Genomic DNA, 16737 nt, shown 5'->3' on the forward strand with positions numbered 1-16737 from the left:
ATCTCGCTTTAAGAACTCTCCAACAATTAGCATTAGACGAAGGCTCTCGTTTTCCTAAAGCCGTCTCGCTTATTCGTCATGCTTCGTATATTGATGATTTTGTTTTTGGTGCTTCGACTCTCGAAGAAGCACAAACTTTAGTTGACGAATTAGTCGCTTTGTTAAAGTTAGGAGGCTTTGAGTTACGGAAATGGTGTTCGAATGAACCCAAATTGTTGTCGCAGTTTCCTGAATCCCATATTAATCCTCACTCCATTAATTTTGATCCAGAAGCAAATGGTCCTTCATTAAAAATCCTTGGTTTGAAGTGGATTGCACAGTCCGACGTCTTTCAATTTTCAGTCAAATTGCAAGACGTCCCTTGTACCAAAAGATCGTTTTTGTCCGAATTAGCTCGAATTTATGATCCTTGTGGTTACTTAACACCTATTACCTTTTTTATTAAACATTTAATCCAACAAATTTGGGCAACCGGTCTTAAATGGGATGATCGTCCTCCTTCGGAAATAATTCGGGTATGGGAACAATATAAGAGCGAACTATCTCTTATTTCACAGTTCAAAATTCCTCGTTTTTTGAATATTTCCTCATGTCCCACCTTAGAGCTTCATGGATTTGCCGATGCTAGTGAAAAGGGATATGCTTGTGTCGTCTATATTCGTAGTATTGATACTCGTAACCTAGTTCAAGTTAATTTACTGTGTGCCAAATCGAAAGTAGCTCCTATAAAACAGATTACTATACCTCGATTAGAATTGTTAGCTGCTGTTCATTTGGTAAAACTTATGTCGTTTGTGTTAGAGTCGTGGAAGCATATAATATTTCAAAATGTGTATGCTTGGTTAGATTCTCAAATCGTATTGCACTGGATTAAAAGCTCCCACTCGAGATTCAAAACTTTCGTCGCAAATCGCATTTCGTATATCCAGTCCCATAGTCAAAATTATTCTTGGCATTATATCGAATCTCGAAATAATGCAGCCGATGCGCCTTCGCGAGGCATGCTACCGGCCGCTTTTCTATCAAAATTAGACTGGTTAACAGGTCCTTCGTTTTTGTATAATATTCCATTAATTTTTCCAGAGGTTCCTCCCTCATTGCAGGAAAAATCCTCTTTGGAAGAGATAAAGAAAGCTTTAGTGTTTGTTTCCACTCGTGAGGAACATTTTCTGTCTTGTTTGCTGAAAAATAAATCGTCTTTTACATCGATCCAAAGAATTTTGGCTTTTATGTTGCGATTCGCGCACAACTCTCGTTATAAAAGGTCGAAACGGTCAGGACCCTTGACTTTCGTAGAATTAGAAGACTCGTTGATTATTCTTGTCAGATTTACACAAGAAAAGTATTTTGAAGAACATCTTCAATCAAATTCTTTTCCAAAACCATTTCGTAAGTTGGGAGTATTTTTAGATGATAGTAATTAGTGTTTAAGAGTAGGTGGTCGTCTATCTCAGTCTTCGTTATCGTATGAAGCAAAACACCCGTTTTTGTTACAAAAAAAATCTCGCATTACTACTCTTCTAGTTCATCATTATCATGAGAAGTATTTACATGCTGGATTTAAGAGTACTCAGTTTTTGGTTAGTCAAAGGTTTTGGATAATGTCTTCTAAACAAGCTGTTAATTCAGTATTGTCCAAATGTATTAGATGTTGGAAACAATCTCCTAAAAACTTACAACCCCCTATGGGTAATTTGCCTAAATTTCGTCTCGGTGCCATTAAACCCTTTTCGATTTGTGGGTTAGATTATGGTGGACCGTTTTCGATAACCATGTCTCGTTACAGGGAAGTTAGAACTCAAAACCCCTATTTGTGTCTATTTGTATGTTGCGCTACAAAGGCTTTAAATCTTGAATTAGCTAGTGATTTGACCGCGGAAGCTTTTTTGGCCGCTTTACAACGTTTTTATTAATTTTGTTTTGTTCGGCTTTTGTCAATATAACCGCGACGAAACCACCATTTTAATTTTAATTTTTTTATTGTAGTTTAAGTTTTGAATATTTGTGTAAGATTTGTATAGGAATTGTTTGTATTAATTATCGTTTTAGTTGTTTAAGTAATTATAGTATTTGGAATTCGTTTTGTTTTTTAAAGACCTTATGGCCTTTAAAGGGGGGAGAATGTTTAAATTTAAATATGGTTGTATAAATTAATCAATACATTTGTCCTCCCTGTATTCCTACGATCCCTATAAGTACCGCCATCGGGCTCGTGGAATGCGTCCCTTTAAGAAAGAAGAGCACCAGTCGTTGGAGAGAAAAGACGCAACCCGGCACGGGAACCCATGTACGCATATTAAATTGTTTTCGTTCGTTGTTTTGTAGTGCAAACCCTGGTAATTAGACCCAGCGGTAAGTTTTTACCTAGTTTTACCTAAACCTATAAATTGTCTTTGATTGTTTATTGCAACCATTTATATTTTAATAATTATTTGCACCAATGAGGAAAAGTCCATTTTTTCTCGCCAGAGTTACCGAAGGAATAGTTCTGTTAATTAAGTACTATTAATTTGTAATAGTACATTTGTTTGTTAATACCCCACACCAGTTTTAATAAAAACCAAGCACAAAAATTTGGTTCTCGACTTTTATATTAACCTCAAATATTTTTCTAAAATATGAAAATGTAAAATTATATTTTATGTAAAGAAATGTCGCTAAATTATTGTTGCTATTTAATAATAAAGTGATTACTAATTTTAATGATAACATGAATTTTGATAATCATGATTCTGGTTCCTTACCACTAATTCATTTTTAATTATAGAACGCATTCTTAGAATGCTTAACCGATTTCTGGTAATTAACGACAAATCAAAATAACCAATTCAAACCGCATTGACTGATAAACAAAAAATTTTTGAAAGCGTTGTTAATTTTCTTAATCCGAAAAGTGTGAAATAGTGTAACCTTGCAAAAACAGGCCCATATTCAATTTATCTCTTGTTTGTAACTGTTTAATCTGCATCCTGATGTGCGTTTATCTACTTATTTTAAATGCAACCTTGCCGACACGTTTTTAATTTAATTTCTTATATTGCTGTATTAATGTAAATGAAGGTAGTACGGGACAGTACTACGTTTTATAGTAGGTTTAACAAAAATGATATTCTTACGGAAGCACAAAGATTCGCATAAAGTCAATTCTAGAGGAATTTTACGGTCCCCACGCAAATCCATAATTATCTAAAAGATCTAATCTACCTAACTAAAATAAAGTGTGTCATTTTTGCATTAAGGAAGAGTCGGGTAGTTTGAACATAAAATGTAGCTATAACTAAAACATGCCTTTCGTCTCATCAAGATTAGTCATGATAAGTATTTTGGGATTGGGAAAAGGGTTTTCTTTTTCTCGCCCAGGGATCGTTCTGAGCATTTTTTTGCAAGCCTAAGCTAGTTACTCTACAACTTAATTTTAGACTTAAATATGAAAAATCATGTATCATTTAGTGCCAAAAGATTTATAACATTGTAGGGGCCGTAAATATTTAAACTTCTTAGATAAAACTATCATTACTTTTTTAAATATAAATCATAACTTAAAAATTATACTTGTGCTGGGCCCTGTTTTTTTCCTAGAAACCCTCTGTTATAAACCGGTCGTACTGCAGCCAATTGTACATCTTCCATTCCCTGATGAAACCAATTCCAGGATTTTGGAGCCCTGTACCAGCTTATGTGTTCCTTGAGACTGACGGATGTCCAGTAAGGAAGCGCAACTCTGAGCTGATTCCTGCTTTTTTCCCCAGTACTTCAGCCCTGTTAGCACATATCTGTCCAATATATATTTTGCCATGTGTGGGTCCTGTATTACTTACATATATTCTCTGTTTATAATTCCTACTAGTCATATTTCACCAATCCTTCATTTCAATCATTCATTCATTTTTTTTATATCTCTATCAATACGTGAGTCTTGTCTAAATAAACGTAAGAGAAAGGTACAGAAGTACAGAAAACTGTAGTATCAATAATTCCACAAGGAGTATATTAAAACAAGACAAGAAAAAGTTCAATTAAATCACATAAGACTAATTGAAGACAAAATGAACTAATTAATGTTTGTAAATCTCAGTTTTTAAATTTTTGTTTTGCAATTCAAAAGATTTTTTATAGAGTAATCTAATACTAAAATTTCGACATTTAAAATAAAATGACATAAAAATATAAATATTCTACAAACGATTTTATTGATGGCATCATTTTTTCTAATGAGATCATTAAAAAAGTCAAAATATATGTAAGCAATTTACAAGGTAGTTAAATTGACAGAACAAAACATTGTGCTGTGAGGGGTGAGTGTGCTAATATTCAAGCTTGTTTTTATATTGTTGTTTGAATGATATCTTTCTCTTTGTAAATCAGATGTTTCAACGGGAATGATAATTTTTCTATCCTTTGAACTTGGTAATTGCATTTTTAATGAAAAACAAACTTTGTTGCAACATGCTATCAATTTTACTATATTCCCGTTTTTTACATGGGCTTGTCCGGTAGGGATTTATGACACCAATCCGGGAGCCTCTATTTCTTACCGTAATGTTCATCCACATGTTGATCCAATACACCAGCGTATTCTAGACTAAGTAGCAAATCAATTTAATTTTATACTACTTTTAAACTTTTTGTTTTCTGATCAGGAAAGGAAACATCACTACTAATAGATCTCTCACAGTAAACTGAAAGCGATTCGTCTGCCAGTCAGCTTGGCTATCATACCGACAAACATGCTATGTCATACAATGCTAAGTCATATCTCTCAAGAGATTTTGTTTCCCAAAAGAAATTTGCAAACCAGTTAAGAGATATTTAAAACTCGTTGTGCGAACAGGAAAGCAATTTTTATAAAACAGCGAATTTTTTTATTCAATATTGAATTTTTTTTTCCAAAAACGCCAATCTTTTTTAACATATTTATAATGTCAAGATACCAACTTTTAACAAATGTCACAGAAATATGTTAGTTTGAAGTTGAAGACGCAGTTAAAAAACTAACCAGAAAGAAATCATCCGGAATAGATCTCCCAGCTGAACTATATAAGAAGGTGACCACGATACATTCATGGCATTACAGCAGCTCATAAAAGAAATATGGACACAGAAATCTGTCTCGTGATTGGAATACACAAAAAAGGAGATATCTTTGAACGCCCTAAACACAGAGGAATTACCTTTGGTTTGAGAGGTCAATTTTTACTCATCACATATTTATAGACTACAAGGTAGCCTACGACTCTGTAACTAGAAGGGAAATGTTCAGAGCAATGAAAGTGTTAAGAGTACCAAATCAGTTGGTAAATTTAACAAAACTAACTCTTGCAAAAGTTAAATGTAGAGTATGAATCCAGGGGAAACTGAACCCTTTAAAACAAATAACGCGCTGCGCCAGGAAGACGCTCATGGTAGGCACGATTGCGCCAAACTAACTCAGATGGTCCCTAATACCAGGGTATGACGTAATATCTTTATTTTTTACTTGTGCCACTGTACCGCCTCACCGTAATGCATTAATAGACATATGAATATGTTAGGTTATATAATTAAAAATGAAAATAAAATATAAGACTTTAGACAATTACACTTACAGGCTTATATTTATTAAGTATTAACCATTTTTTACTATTGTTTGAGTTGTACACCTTATTAATTAGATTAAAGCTGTAAGTCAGTACCTACCTATACTATTATCGTGTTCTATCTGCTGATGACATCAATATTATTGGGAGAGCGGAAAACGCTGTACGAGAGACTTATGTAGCACTAAAAGAATGGACTACAAAAATGGGTTTAATAATTTTCATGGGTTTCAACCTACGGCCACTTGTTATAGACAACGACGTGATCGAAGCAGTTAACGAATTTGAATACCTGGGAGCGCTCGTCAACATTGAAAATAACACTACAGCAGAATTTACACGGCCAACAGGTGCTATTTTGGGCTTAACCTCCTTCTTAAATCGTCAATTCTATCAAGAAATACAAAGGAAAAACTCTACAAAACAATACTACGTCCAGTCCTAATATACGGTTTAGATATCTGACAACAAAAAGTGACGAAAACATGTTAGGATGTTTTAAAAAATTACTAAGGCGAATCTTTTAGCGGGGAATGAAAGTGGAGTGTGGAGAAGACGATACAACTTCGTTTCGCTTCGAACTTACCGGAACCAGATACATATTGTAAAATATAATCAGATAGGACGTCTGAGGTGGGTAGGGCATGAATGTGGATGGAACAATGACCTAGCTAGAAAACGCCGCCCTTGATAGGCCATTGTTCAAAGAAGACATGCGAAATATGGGAATACATGCTTGGAAGGCGATGGATAGGGACAATTGGCGAGAAATTCTTGAGGAGCCTAATAGCCACACAGTATAAGCCAGAATGATGATAATATATATTTTTACTCTATTTGTACTGTTACAAATACATTATTATGTAGATGGATTCCACTTGCCTCAATGCACCACTTTTATATGATATAGTTCTTAAGAATTATCCGATAAAAACTGTAAATCAGTCAATTATGACTATTAGTATTAATAAAAAAACTTTTATATGACGCTCACTTACGAAACCACAAGTGCTAATCTGAATCATATCATGTTTCATTACTAGTTGTATTTATAGTTACATGTTATAGTTTTGTTCTTTTTATTAATTACTTGGCTTTCTGTGGTCACCTTCCAAATTCTCACCATGTTACTGTTTTATTTTAAGTGAAAACCGCTCTACAATACCTAAATTGTTTCAAAATACTATTCACAAATTTTAATTTCGTTAGTATAATAGAAATCCATCGGTTTAGTCATCGGTTTAGTCATCGATGGATCACAGGATATCACAATATACCTATGTATGCTTATTTTTTTTGAATTTTTTTATTCACTTATATAAAATGATACATATACGGGCATTAAGGCCGATTCACATTAGACGTTCAGGTCACGCTCCGCTCAAGTTCCGCTCACGATCAAGAATTGTGTACACTATTCACAGTAAGCGCTCAGGTGACGCTCCGCTCACGATCAAGAATTTCGGTATACTATTCAATTTGGCGGGACTCAGAGAATAGGCACAGTTCTTTGCATATATAAATTTGTTTAACATGTTTAAAGATTTTTCTAACAGTGATTTGGCTGTCATTGCTTTATGTTTGGACGAAGAAGAGCTTCAGTCAACCAATAAACAGCCAAGAATATGGGTGCACAATATTTTAAAAACAAGGAAAACAGAAGGGTAGTTTTTTACTCTGTATAAAGGTCTCTATGACGATGAAACTAAATTTTTTCAGTACTTTCGAATGACAAAACATAAATTTTATTGTACCGTATTTTATGTACCGTATCAAAATACAATCTCCCTGGTTGTACAATTCCTTACAGCAGCGCACCAATTCAATCAACTGTCATCTATCGAGCTGCAAAAATCGTACCTTCACCTGACTGTTACTAATTCACACTACCCTGCCGCTCCACTCCACTCAGATCAAGTCACGATCAAACTATTCTCCTGGAGAATCGCCGCGGTCAAAAGAGCGGGACGGAACGTGAGCGTTGTGTTTACTGTGAATAGCACCATTTAAGATGCGTGTAAGAATACTTGACCGAACCTTGAGCTGAGCGTGAGCGGAGCGTGACCTGACCTATAATGTGAATCGGCCTTTATTTCAGTGGATCGACTGTATCAGACATATCAAGGCTGCATTAAGGCATTCCGAATGTGTTTAAATGTTATAGGCTATCTCCCAAATTTCAAGCTTGCATCTTGTAGCGTTGTTTAAATTAAGGTGAAACATTTACTGTTTCAATACTGACTGATTGTCAACGAGAAACTATCTAATGAGATAAATAAATTCCAATTACTCTTCAAATTATACCATATTTACTTTGTTATTTAGGAGATTTTTGTTGGTAATTTCACAACGTGCTGTTTGATTTAGACATCCTTGACCTATTGTTGGTCTGTTTGTAATCAAAATCAAATATTGACAATTTGTGAACTAAATAATTTTAATTTATTAAAAATGTTTAACATGACAAGTGATTTAAAGGGAAGCACTTCCGTTTTAATCGAGATATATAAAAAAATATATAAACTTGGATTGCGGAATAGTGTGAGTCACTTCACATTTTATTCATATTTGTTTCAATATTTTTACAATGTGTACTCGTATTCTACTTATTCATTCCTATCTGGGAAGACTTAGTCTAGCTCTTATCTAAATCCACATTCAGTTTATTAGAGTTTTATTGTTTTATTCCTTTCCAAGGAAAGAGAAAAAAATGGTTTTACCAATAAATCAAGAAAACATAAAGTGTCTGCTAATTGAATTTGAAAAACAATGTTATCAATGGTGTCAATTTGAAGACTTGATAGAAAAAAGAGCTAGAGGCAGATCCCCTACAAGGTGTACCGATCACATCGTCTCAACCATTTGCGTTCTATTATCAGAATGTGCAATATTGACAGAAGATCAGAAAAGTGGAGGAACAAATTATGATAACTCATGATAACACGATACCTGTATCAGATTAGGATTACGAACAATAGAAAAATGCATTAGGGGGTAATGCCCAAAAGTAAAAATGAGTATTACTTAGTACATATTTTTAAAAAGGTTTTTTGTTTGTTACGGTTATGGTAGTGTTTGTATATACCTCATACATCTTGATTGGGATGTACTACAAACATGATAGATTTACGTTTTTTGAAGGTACATTCTCCATTACTGAAAGTTGTCGATAATTTTGATAGAGTGCTTTCTACTTTGTACCGTTCTTAAAAGGAATGGGTGTTATCTATTCTCTTACTCTCAATCATGAGCATTTTCTTCTCCCTGGACCCATCTTCTTTCAATCGTCCTTCCATTATAAATCGTAGGAAATTGATATTTGTCTTCTCTATAAATATACTCTAGCTAGATAACTTGTTTTCGGTATTTTACAATCTTTAATGAGTTCTCTGTCAGTTCTCATCCTTCTTAGAATTTTATTATTGGTCTCCTCCGTCAAGTAGATCTTCAGCATCCTTCGGGAAACTCAAATTTCACTGGCTTCTATCTGCCTCATACTTTCAATTCCAAAAATCTATTTTTCCATTCCATATAACAACACTAAATAGTATGTTTTAAAAAAATTTGGTATCGAACATCCAGTAATAAGATGTGATAATTTGTAATGAGTTGATTCATTAATTTTTTTCTTTCATTTGTAATCCAGTAAACAAGATATTGTAGTGTACGGGTTCTCTTTGCTTGTTGTAGATACTACTTTTAATGTAGGGATTTATCATATGGGTGACTGCGTTGGAAGCTCTCAGTACTGTCTGCAGTAATGACTGTCGTCTGCTTATCTTAAATTGTTTACATATTCTCCCTTGATTTTGATTCTTTCATCATTATTGTGAAAGTCATTTTGAAAGATTTTTTTTTTCAGAGTATAAGTTGAATAGTAGTGGACAATGTAACCATCCGTAATGCACTCCTGTTTTTATTGACCTCTATCTATCTATTTATTCAGCCTAGAACATCCATCTTTGGACATAGGCGTACCCCTCATGGCCTACTTGCGCCATTTACTTACATCTCGGTCCAGCATATTGTTTCATATCATTTGACCACCTAAGTTGTGGTCTTCCTCTTTGGCATTTTTGATTCCAAGGTTTCCAATGCATAATTATTTTGTTCCATTAGCCATCCTTCTGTCTTAGGGTATGCCCAGCAAATGTCCATGTAAGTTTTACTACTTGAGTCGAGACGTCTTTTACTTTGGTTCTACTACAAATCCAGCTGTTTCTTTGCCTATCTGACAGTCTAATGTTTAGCATCTGTCTTTTCTTTTGTATATTATCCTTGCTAAATGTAAAAATGTGACAATTGTACGTAAGAAGATAGTACACATGGATCAAAAGCCGTCGTTTTTAGGTTGCTGTGAGTATTTTTTGTTGTTCACTATATACGAGAATTTACCAAATGCTACCAAGCTAATCTGCTCCTTTTAATTTTTTATTTTCCTTGTTCAGTTTTTTGATGTGCCCCAAGTATACATATTCATTTTTTCGGCTTTTTCGTAGTCTTTGCGTTAAGTTCAACCCCTTTGTAGTAGAATCTGAAAGCTGTCTCTTAAATCTACTGTTTATATATTTTCATGAAATCTTTAACTCATTAAATGATATCACTTGTTAGTGGATGCATACCAACAAAACTAGTTAGTTTCGGTGAAAATGAAGATAAACAGCCCCGTACGAAAACTCATAGGAGATGAGTGAAATACGAAATATAAGTCTTGCGAAACGGAGATATTTTTTAATACCTATACATATTAGATTGATCGACTAAGAAAACATGAATTAATAAGCTTATTTCACTGGGCTCCCCACAAATTATAGGACACGAGGACGGTCTGGCATTAGCAACAATAGCCAAAAAAAGATTAGAACCTGTCAAACCTAAGAAACTTACGTGACACAAAGCGGTAATTAATCATGTTATGATCTACGCAGTTGAGACTACGTTTCTAGTCAAGAGAGTTAAATATAAATTACGAATCATAATATGATTCTTTTAAAGCAAAATACAAGAAAAAAACGTAGTTGATTATTTAATGACGAAATAAGAATTCAAATAAATGGAGAAGATACAGTTTGACGTATCAAGGATTTGAGGCTAAAGTGGTTCAGCTGAGTGTTTGATGAACCCACGTCATTTAAATTTTTTGCTAGTCCCCCAAATAATGTTTTTGAAAACAAAGTACTTGCAAATACTGAGCTATAGAAATATCTATTCAGGTTTTGGAGATTATACTATTTAATTTTCTATCTCGTTCAGGCGGGATCAGTTTTCAATTGGACTTTGGAAAATATTAGATTTTATTAGAAGAATTTTTCACCGAGTAACAAAAAAAAAAGATTGTTTAATTTATTAAAGTTTGTATTTTAGAACGATTTTCGAAGTGGAAATTGAAACGTCAATAAACTTATTTTAAACTTCAATTGTGGCTTATTCCCATTAAAATAGTAATTACTTTAAGATGCCACAAGAAAATAGCTTCAGAACAATACTAGGTTTTGATACAATCAAACAATGATACAATCTTACAGTTCTAAATACGTCCGTTATAAATATTATTAATAAAACTTGTCATTGTATATGTTTTATTTTATTATTATAGCATTGATAAAAAAATAACTTCACCTAATAAAAATATATTAACTTTTGAGATTCTGTCAGACGAGTGATTGCCTGATAGATTTGTAACGCTAATAAATTAAGTTTTGAAACTTTTTATTTGTGTGTTTACTCATCTAAAGTGTGTAAGTTACTTGTTTGTTATCGACACGCCAAATAGATCTACACACCCCTATCTCGTTTTATTAAAACATATCTGATTTTGTAATATTGAACTTTCTATTAATTTTATGATAACTTTCATATTCCAAGCTGAAGTACCTAAATTTTATTTTACCTGACTAAATATGTACCTGTCTATGGTTATGGAAAATTTCCATTGAACAGGTATTTACAGTATTCTAATTTTACCTAGATTTCTGAAAAAGGTGTTCATGTTATAAAAATTCCCGAAAATCTATTATTTTTCTACTATACCCGTAATCTTAAAAACCTACAAGTTGGCCATATTCGCAGTACAATACAAATACCCAGTTCAATACAAATAAATTAGTTTTAATCTGCTTAAACATTTTGGTGTAATTTATTTGTTCACGATTAATCTGATCTTTTTGAGGTGTCATCATAATAAGTTTATTATTAAAACTATATTATTAATATTATTTAAATTTTTTTTATAATATTGTTTAATCTAAGATTATAACCTTGACAGTATCTAGGTCTTAGCTTCATCTGTAGCTTTTGATGTGTTCTGTTCAAGCATTACTTGTTTATTATTCATCCATCGGCCGACTTCATTCACTCGCAAAATCCAATTAAAAGCTATAAATCCATTTGAGATTTTATACTGCTACGATTGAAACATTTGTCTGGCTAGCTTGCGGCTCGAATCGTACAACTATATTCGGTTTGGAAATGCATAATAGCACAGTTTTTATGGCAGAAAACTACAACGGTGTTTATATAGGACTGTTAATTTTTTTATTTTGCTGCAACCATTTGGTTTATTGCAAATTACGTGTTGAGTGATTGCCTTGTTACTATCCGCTGAGCCATCTAGATGACAATGATTGGTTCGATTTCATTATTTTTTATAGCCCCAAATTGTTCTTGAGGTACCTCTAAACGAGCAATATTTTTACTTCAATATGTGGCTGCAACACATTAGCTGGCGATATTGCCAATAATAATAACCTGACTATGCAATTACAGGTTTTACAATTGTTGTAGGACAATTGCTTGGCGAACGAAAATACTTGCTATATTTACCTTGTTTTGGTGATTATTTGTTGTTTTAGAAAATTTTGGAGGAATAAAAGGACTAATCATCACAATATAAATTTACTATACGATAACGGAATGAGTTTACGCCATGAGTTGTGGAATGCGGAAATCGGTATATATAAAGATCGACACGCAAAAAATACGGGCGGGCAGTTTGACCGTACGGGAAATTTGAAATTTCAAGTGATGAAGCCTACAAAAAATACAGAAGCTTGAGAACGTACACAAAAAATGGACAAAAAAGATAGGTGAAAGTGCCGGTGGTAAATCAGTGAAATGGTTTCTTTTCGTTTGCAATATCGTTTAATTTTCATTTGAAATTCTTAAAAAGTTTTAAATCAGTTATTATTAAGACTTACTTCTAGACTACCTAAAGTTTCAAGCTTGTTTAAGTAAAGTCCTGTAAAGTCGAATCCATAATCTTTTTAAATGATATGTGTATAGTGTATATGCGTTCAAGCCGCAATTGAGCCACGCCGCAGTCGTAAAAATATATATAAAGTGTAGACACGAAACTAATTTAAAACGTGCGATAGGAAATGTTTTTTCGCGCATTCAGTTGTTAATATAAAAAAACGTGTCAATCAAGAAATTGTGTAATTCGCATGAAATAAGGTTGTTACTGTATATGCACTTTTTAAAGCCATTGGCACATATTGTACCACAAAAATTAATTACCTAATCTAAGAAGCGGAGGATTTAAAAACAATTTATATGTTAAACAAAATAATTAAATCAAAGCTGAATTTTTCAGTTTTCGATTAAAACTGATTAGGTATATACAGAAGGGCTTGAAATTCTGAATAATTATTTCTTTTCAATTCGTTTGTATGTTGGTTTACTAACTTATTCTTCACTTCACACTTTTCTAATTTCCGTATGCGTTTTCAGTTCTCTTTTAGCCACTTCTATTTTTTATCGTTTGTCATTAATTTTAGTTCGACTAATTGTTTTCCTCTTTTCATTTGCTGTTTATTTGATGGATTAATTCTTCCTCCGTATATTATATAATAGTACCAGTATAGTTGATATTGTTTTCTTTTCCATTATTGGTCTTTGTTTTTTTTTTGTTTCAATTGTTTTCGTATTTTATTCTAATCTGGTGTCTTAATTAAATGCTTTGTCTACATTGCCTTACTTTATTTTAAGGTTCTTTCGAATTATCCAGTTCTCGCATGCGTATGTTATTATCGGCATGGAAACTGCATTATATCGTTTTCTTCTGACTTGCATTCTTCAGGATTACATGACACAGATAACCAAGTGGACCAGACCGACGAATCGCATTCACTTCACTGTGAATGATCTAGTGGTGTATCGTAGTGGGATCGACCTATGGATGTGGGCTTGCGGCTCGGTGTAACTCACTTCATACATCCCTAACCAAACGAACGTGTACGCTTAAAAAACCGGAATATAGATTACATGTTATTACATGACAAACTTGACGAAGAGAGATTTTATTTGAAAATTGATACCCATAGTTTCATAAAACGAGATTTAATACATAACCAAATCATATATGGTTTAATTGAATTTAGAATATTAATCCTTTAAGTCTTACGTATGTGCAATTAGGAACCTGACAATTATTACAGTTTTTGATAACAATTGCTTTCTTTTTTTCCAGGCACCACTACTTACTAACACAAGATGTCCGTATTAGGAATGGTATCAGCCGTAGCGGGCTTTGTTAAAGTCCGCTACTTGGTTGATAAAGCTCTAATTGACAATATGGTGTTTAGAGCCCACTATAGAGTCACCTCTGCCATATTGTTTTTATGCTGTATCATCGTTACTGCGAATAATCTAATTGGTAAGTCATCATTTTTATTAAGAAGTTGTATCAAACTAATACGTATAAGAATAATTTTTTCTTTACTTGCAATACAAATATTCTTTAAAAAAATTCTCTTATTAGTATTTTAAATTTTTATCGTTTTTAATGATATCTGGATGAGCAATTAAAATTAACATAATTTTATAAACTAATGTGCTGATTTGAAAGGAAGTTGTGTATTCATTTAGTAGCGTGATGAGTTGCTTTTCCAATGAAACCCTGCTTACTCTTCCCTTAACTCTGCTGGCCAATGTCTTTTCAGTCTTCTAGCTTGTTGTTCTAGTAATAGGGCATTTAGATGGAACGGTAGCGTCATGATGTTTCGACACTTCTGTCTTTCACGATGTCTTCAGTGGTAATTAAATGTTATATTGTGTTGGTACATGGTCCTCAGTTTTTATACGAATATTTTTGACTGATTTCTCTGGATTATTGCAACATTAGTTTTGCTTGCTCTATCCCAAAGCTTTACCCCGTATAGTTTTTTACCCTCCGTTAGCTTTACCCCCCGTTTTAACGGCAAATTTTTTGTATTGAATATATAAGTACATTTTAAATAAGTTCATAGCTTTCAGGCTGTTAAATTTAAATGTAAAAAAATAATTACTTAAAAGTTTCTCACATATACATATATTATTATATGAAACTCAAAAAGAGCAAATATTTAGACATGCCTCATTTATCACACGAGTGAAGATTTGTAGGTAGAAACGGGTGTCAATATAATACAAAATTTGTATCAGCTCAAAGTAGTAAAGGTAAATCAGATAATGAATAATAATGAAGATATATTTGGTTTCCCATTTCTCTCATATCCCGTTTTAACATGGTTTTGTTTTCTAGGTTTTTCTAGGATCTAGGACGACCTCTCTTATATATTTGGTTGTCCGTTATGTTATTTTCTTATCCATCTCTATCGCTGGTTCTTCTTATATGCCTGTACCACTTCAATCTCTTCAAGCTCTTTGTGTACGGGCCTTCCTGATTCCATGTCCCACAAAAAACCACCACCTTATTGATACTTCTGCGCAACCTCTATAAAGGACAAATCGGCCTTACGTAAGCTCCCTATCAAACGCACTAACCTATTGAAAATTTGCTCGTCTTCTTACTCATACAATGCTCATACATAATGATCAGATTAAAGTAGCTTTTCACAACGTAGTTTACGATGATCAACTACTAATTGTAGCTACAAAACCCAACTGTAAAAACAAAAACACAGAAGTCTATCGCAAAAAAGCTCGTTATATATAAAATGATTTTTCTAAGAAGTGAGCCCAAAAAATATTTATCAATATTTATTATCAATTTTCTATTACCTCACTTATAAAAATAAATTTTACTTTTTTATAAAACTAAATTGTGGATGGAACTATTGACTATTATTGTAAGTAATAAACTGATCCAAAATTATATTCCTAAATCGGCAATGATTTGTATGTATTTAATCACATTTTACGAAGATGTAAATGTACGCCCGAGTCTCTTAGACTCATATTATGCATCCTAGGGTTAACTTCGTTATGAACGTAGTGACTTTGCAGTAGGATCTTAGACTATTATAAGATTTGAACAATATCATTATTTGGAAGTATCTTTATGGCAGTAGCGTGGATAATGAATAAATAAATGAGAACCATTCGTGTTGTGCATTATCGTCCAGTTATCCAGAAGAATGTAGAATAAAATAATGATTCATTCAAGTTGCAAACATCACTAGCTTAAAAATGTTTTACAGCAACCAAAACAATAACCTTAAACAATATATTAAGTACAGAGTAATATCATAGAAAAACGTGAGGAGTAAAAATAAATATGACATAACTGCAATAGTTGCAGTTATATTATATAATAATTAATTATTTCGTGCAACTATTTTTAAGATTTGGGTAAGATAAGTTGAGTGTACGACATGCGAAGAAATATAATATTTCGATTTAGATTATTAATAATCGTTTACCATCTGCGAAATCATCATTCTTGTTTTCAAGAAAATAAAATATCAACTATAAATCTTACGTAAATAAAAAGTCAATTTGAATATTCTAAACAAATAATATACGACGCAAAAAAAACAGTTTTACAACTGCATGAAAGAATAATAATTATTGATGTATAGAAACGTTTTAAAATGCACGTCCAATCTCTATACCTACAGAAAACCTGATTCAACTTTTATTAACGCAATACCAAATCCAAATCCACGTTAGTGCATTACCTTTTTAAGATTATCGTCAAAGCAAGATTATGCCATAAAACTTTATCGACAACTGTACCCATTTACTTAGAAATGAATTGCATAGCACATTTTGATATAGCAAACGAGTGATTGACAATTGTTTCTTTTGTTAATATTATGAGTACAAGTGTTTGAATGTATGTAGGTCTTTATTCTCGATTTGGAAATGCATGATAGCACAGTTTTTACGGCAAAAATTACAATCTTTATACAGGGCTATTCAAATCAGAACAATTATAAAT

At 32.8% G+C, this 16737-nt stretch overlaps 2 protein-coding genes across 3 annotated transcripts in view; one reads left to right on the forward strand and one right to left on the reverse strand.

Moving 5' to 3' along the window:
- spg (dedicator of cytokinesis spg) overlaps window positions 1–16737 on the reverse strand; it is a 255921-nt gene that overhangs the window by 129642 nt on the left and 109542 nt on the right. The window lies entirely within an intron of this gene.
- Window positions 1–16737, forward strand: part of Inx3 (innexin 3) — a 39305-nt gene that overhangs the window by 7758 nt on the left and 14810 nt on the right. The window contains exon 2 of the mRNA XM_072540449.1: window positions 14044–14229. Coding sequence (XP_072396550.1) covers window positions 14067–14229 — 163 coding nt within the window. The 5' untranslated portion in view covers window positions 14044–14066. The remainder of the gene's footprint in view (window positions 1–14043; window positions 14230–16737) is intronic.

This window comes from Diabrotica undecimpunctata, chromosome 8 (assembly GCF_040954645.1).
Source record: "Diabrotica undecimpunctata isolate CICGRU chromosome 8, icDiaUnde3, whole genome shotgun sequence".
In the NCBI taxonomy this organism is placed as follows: Eukaryota; Metazoa; Arthropoda; class Insecta; order Coleoptera; family Chrysomelidae; genus Diabrotica; species Diabrotica undecimpunctata.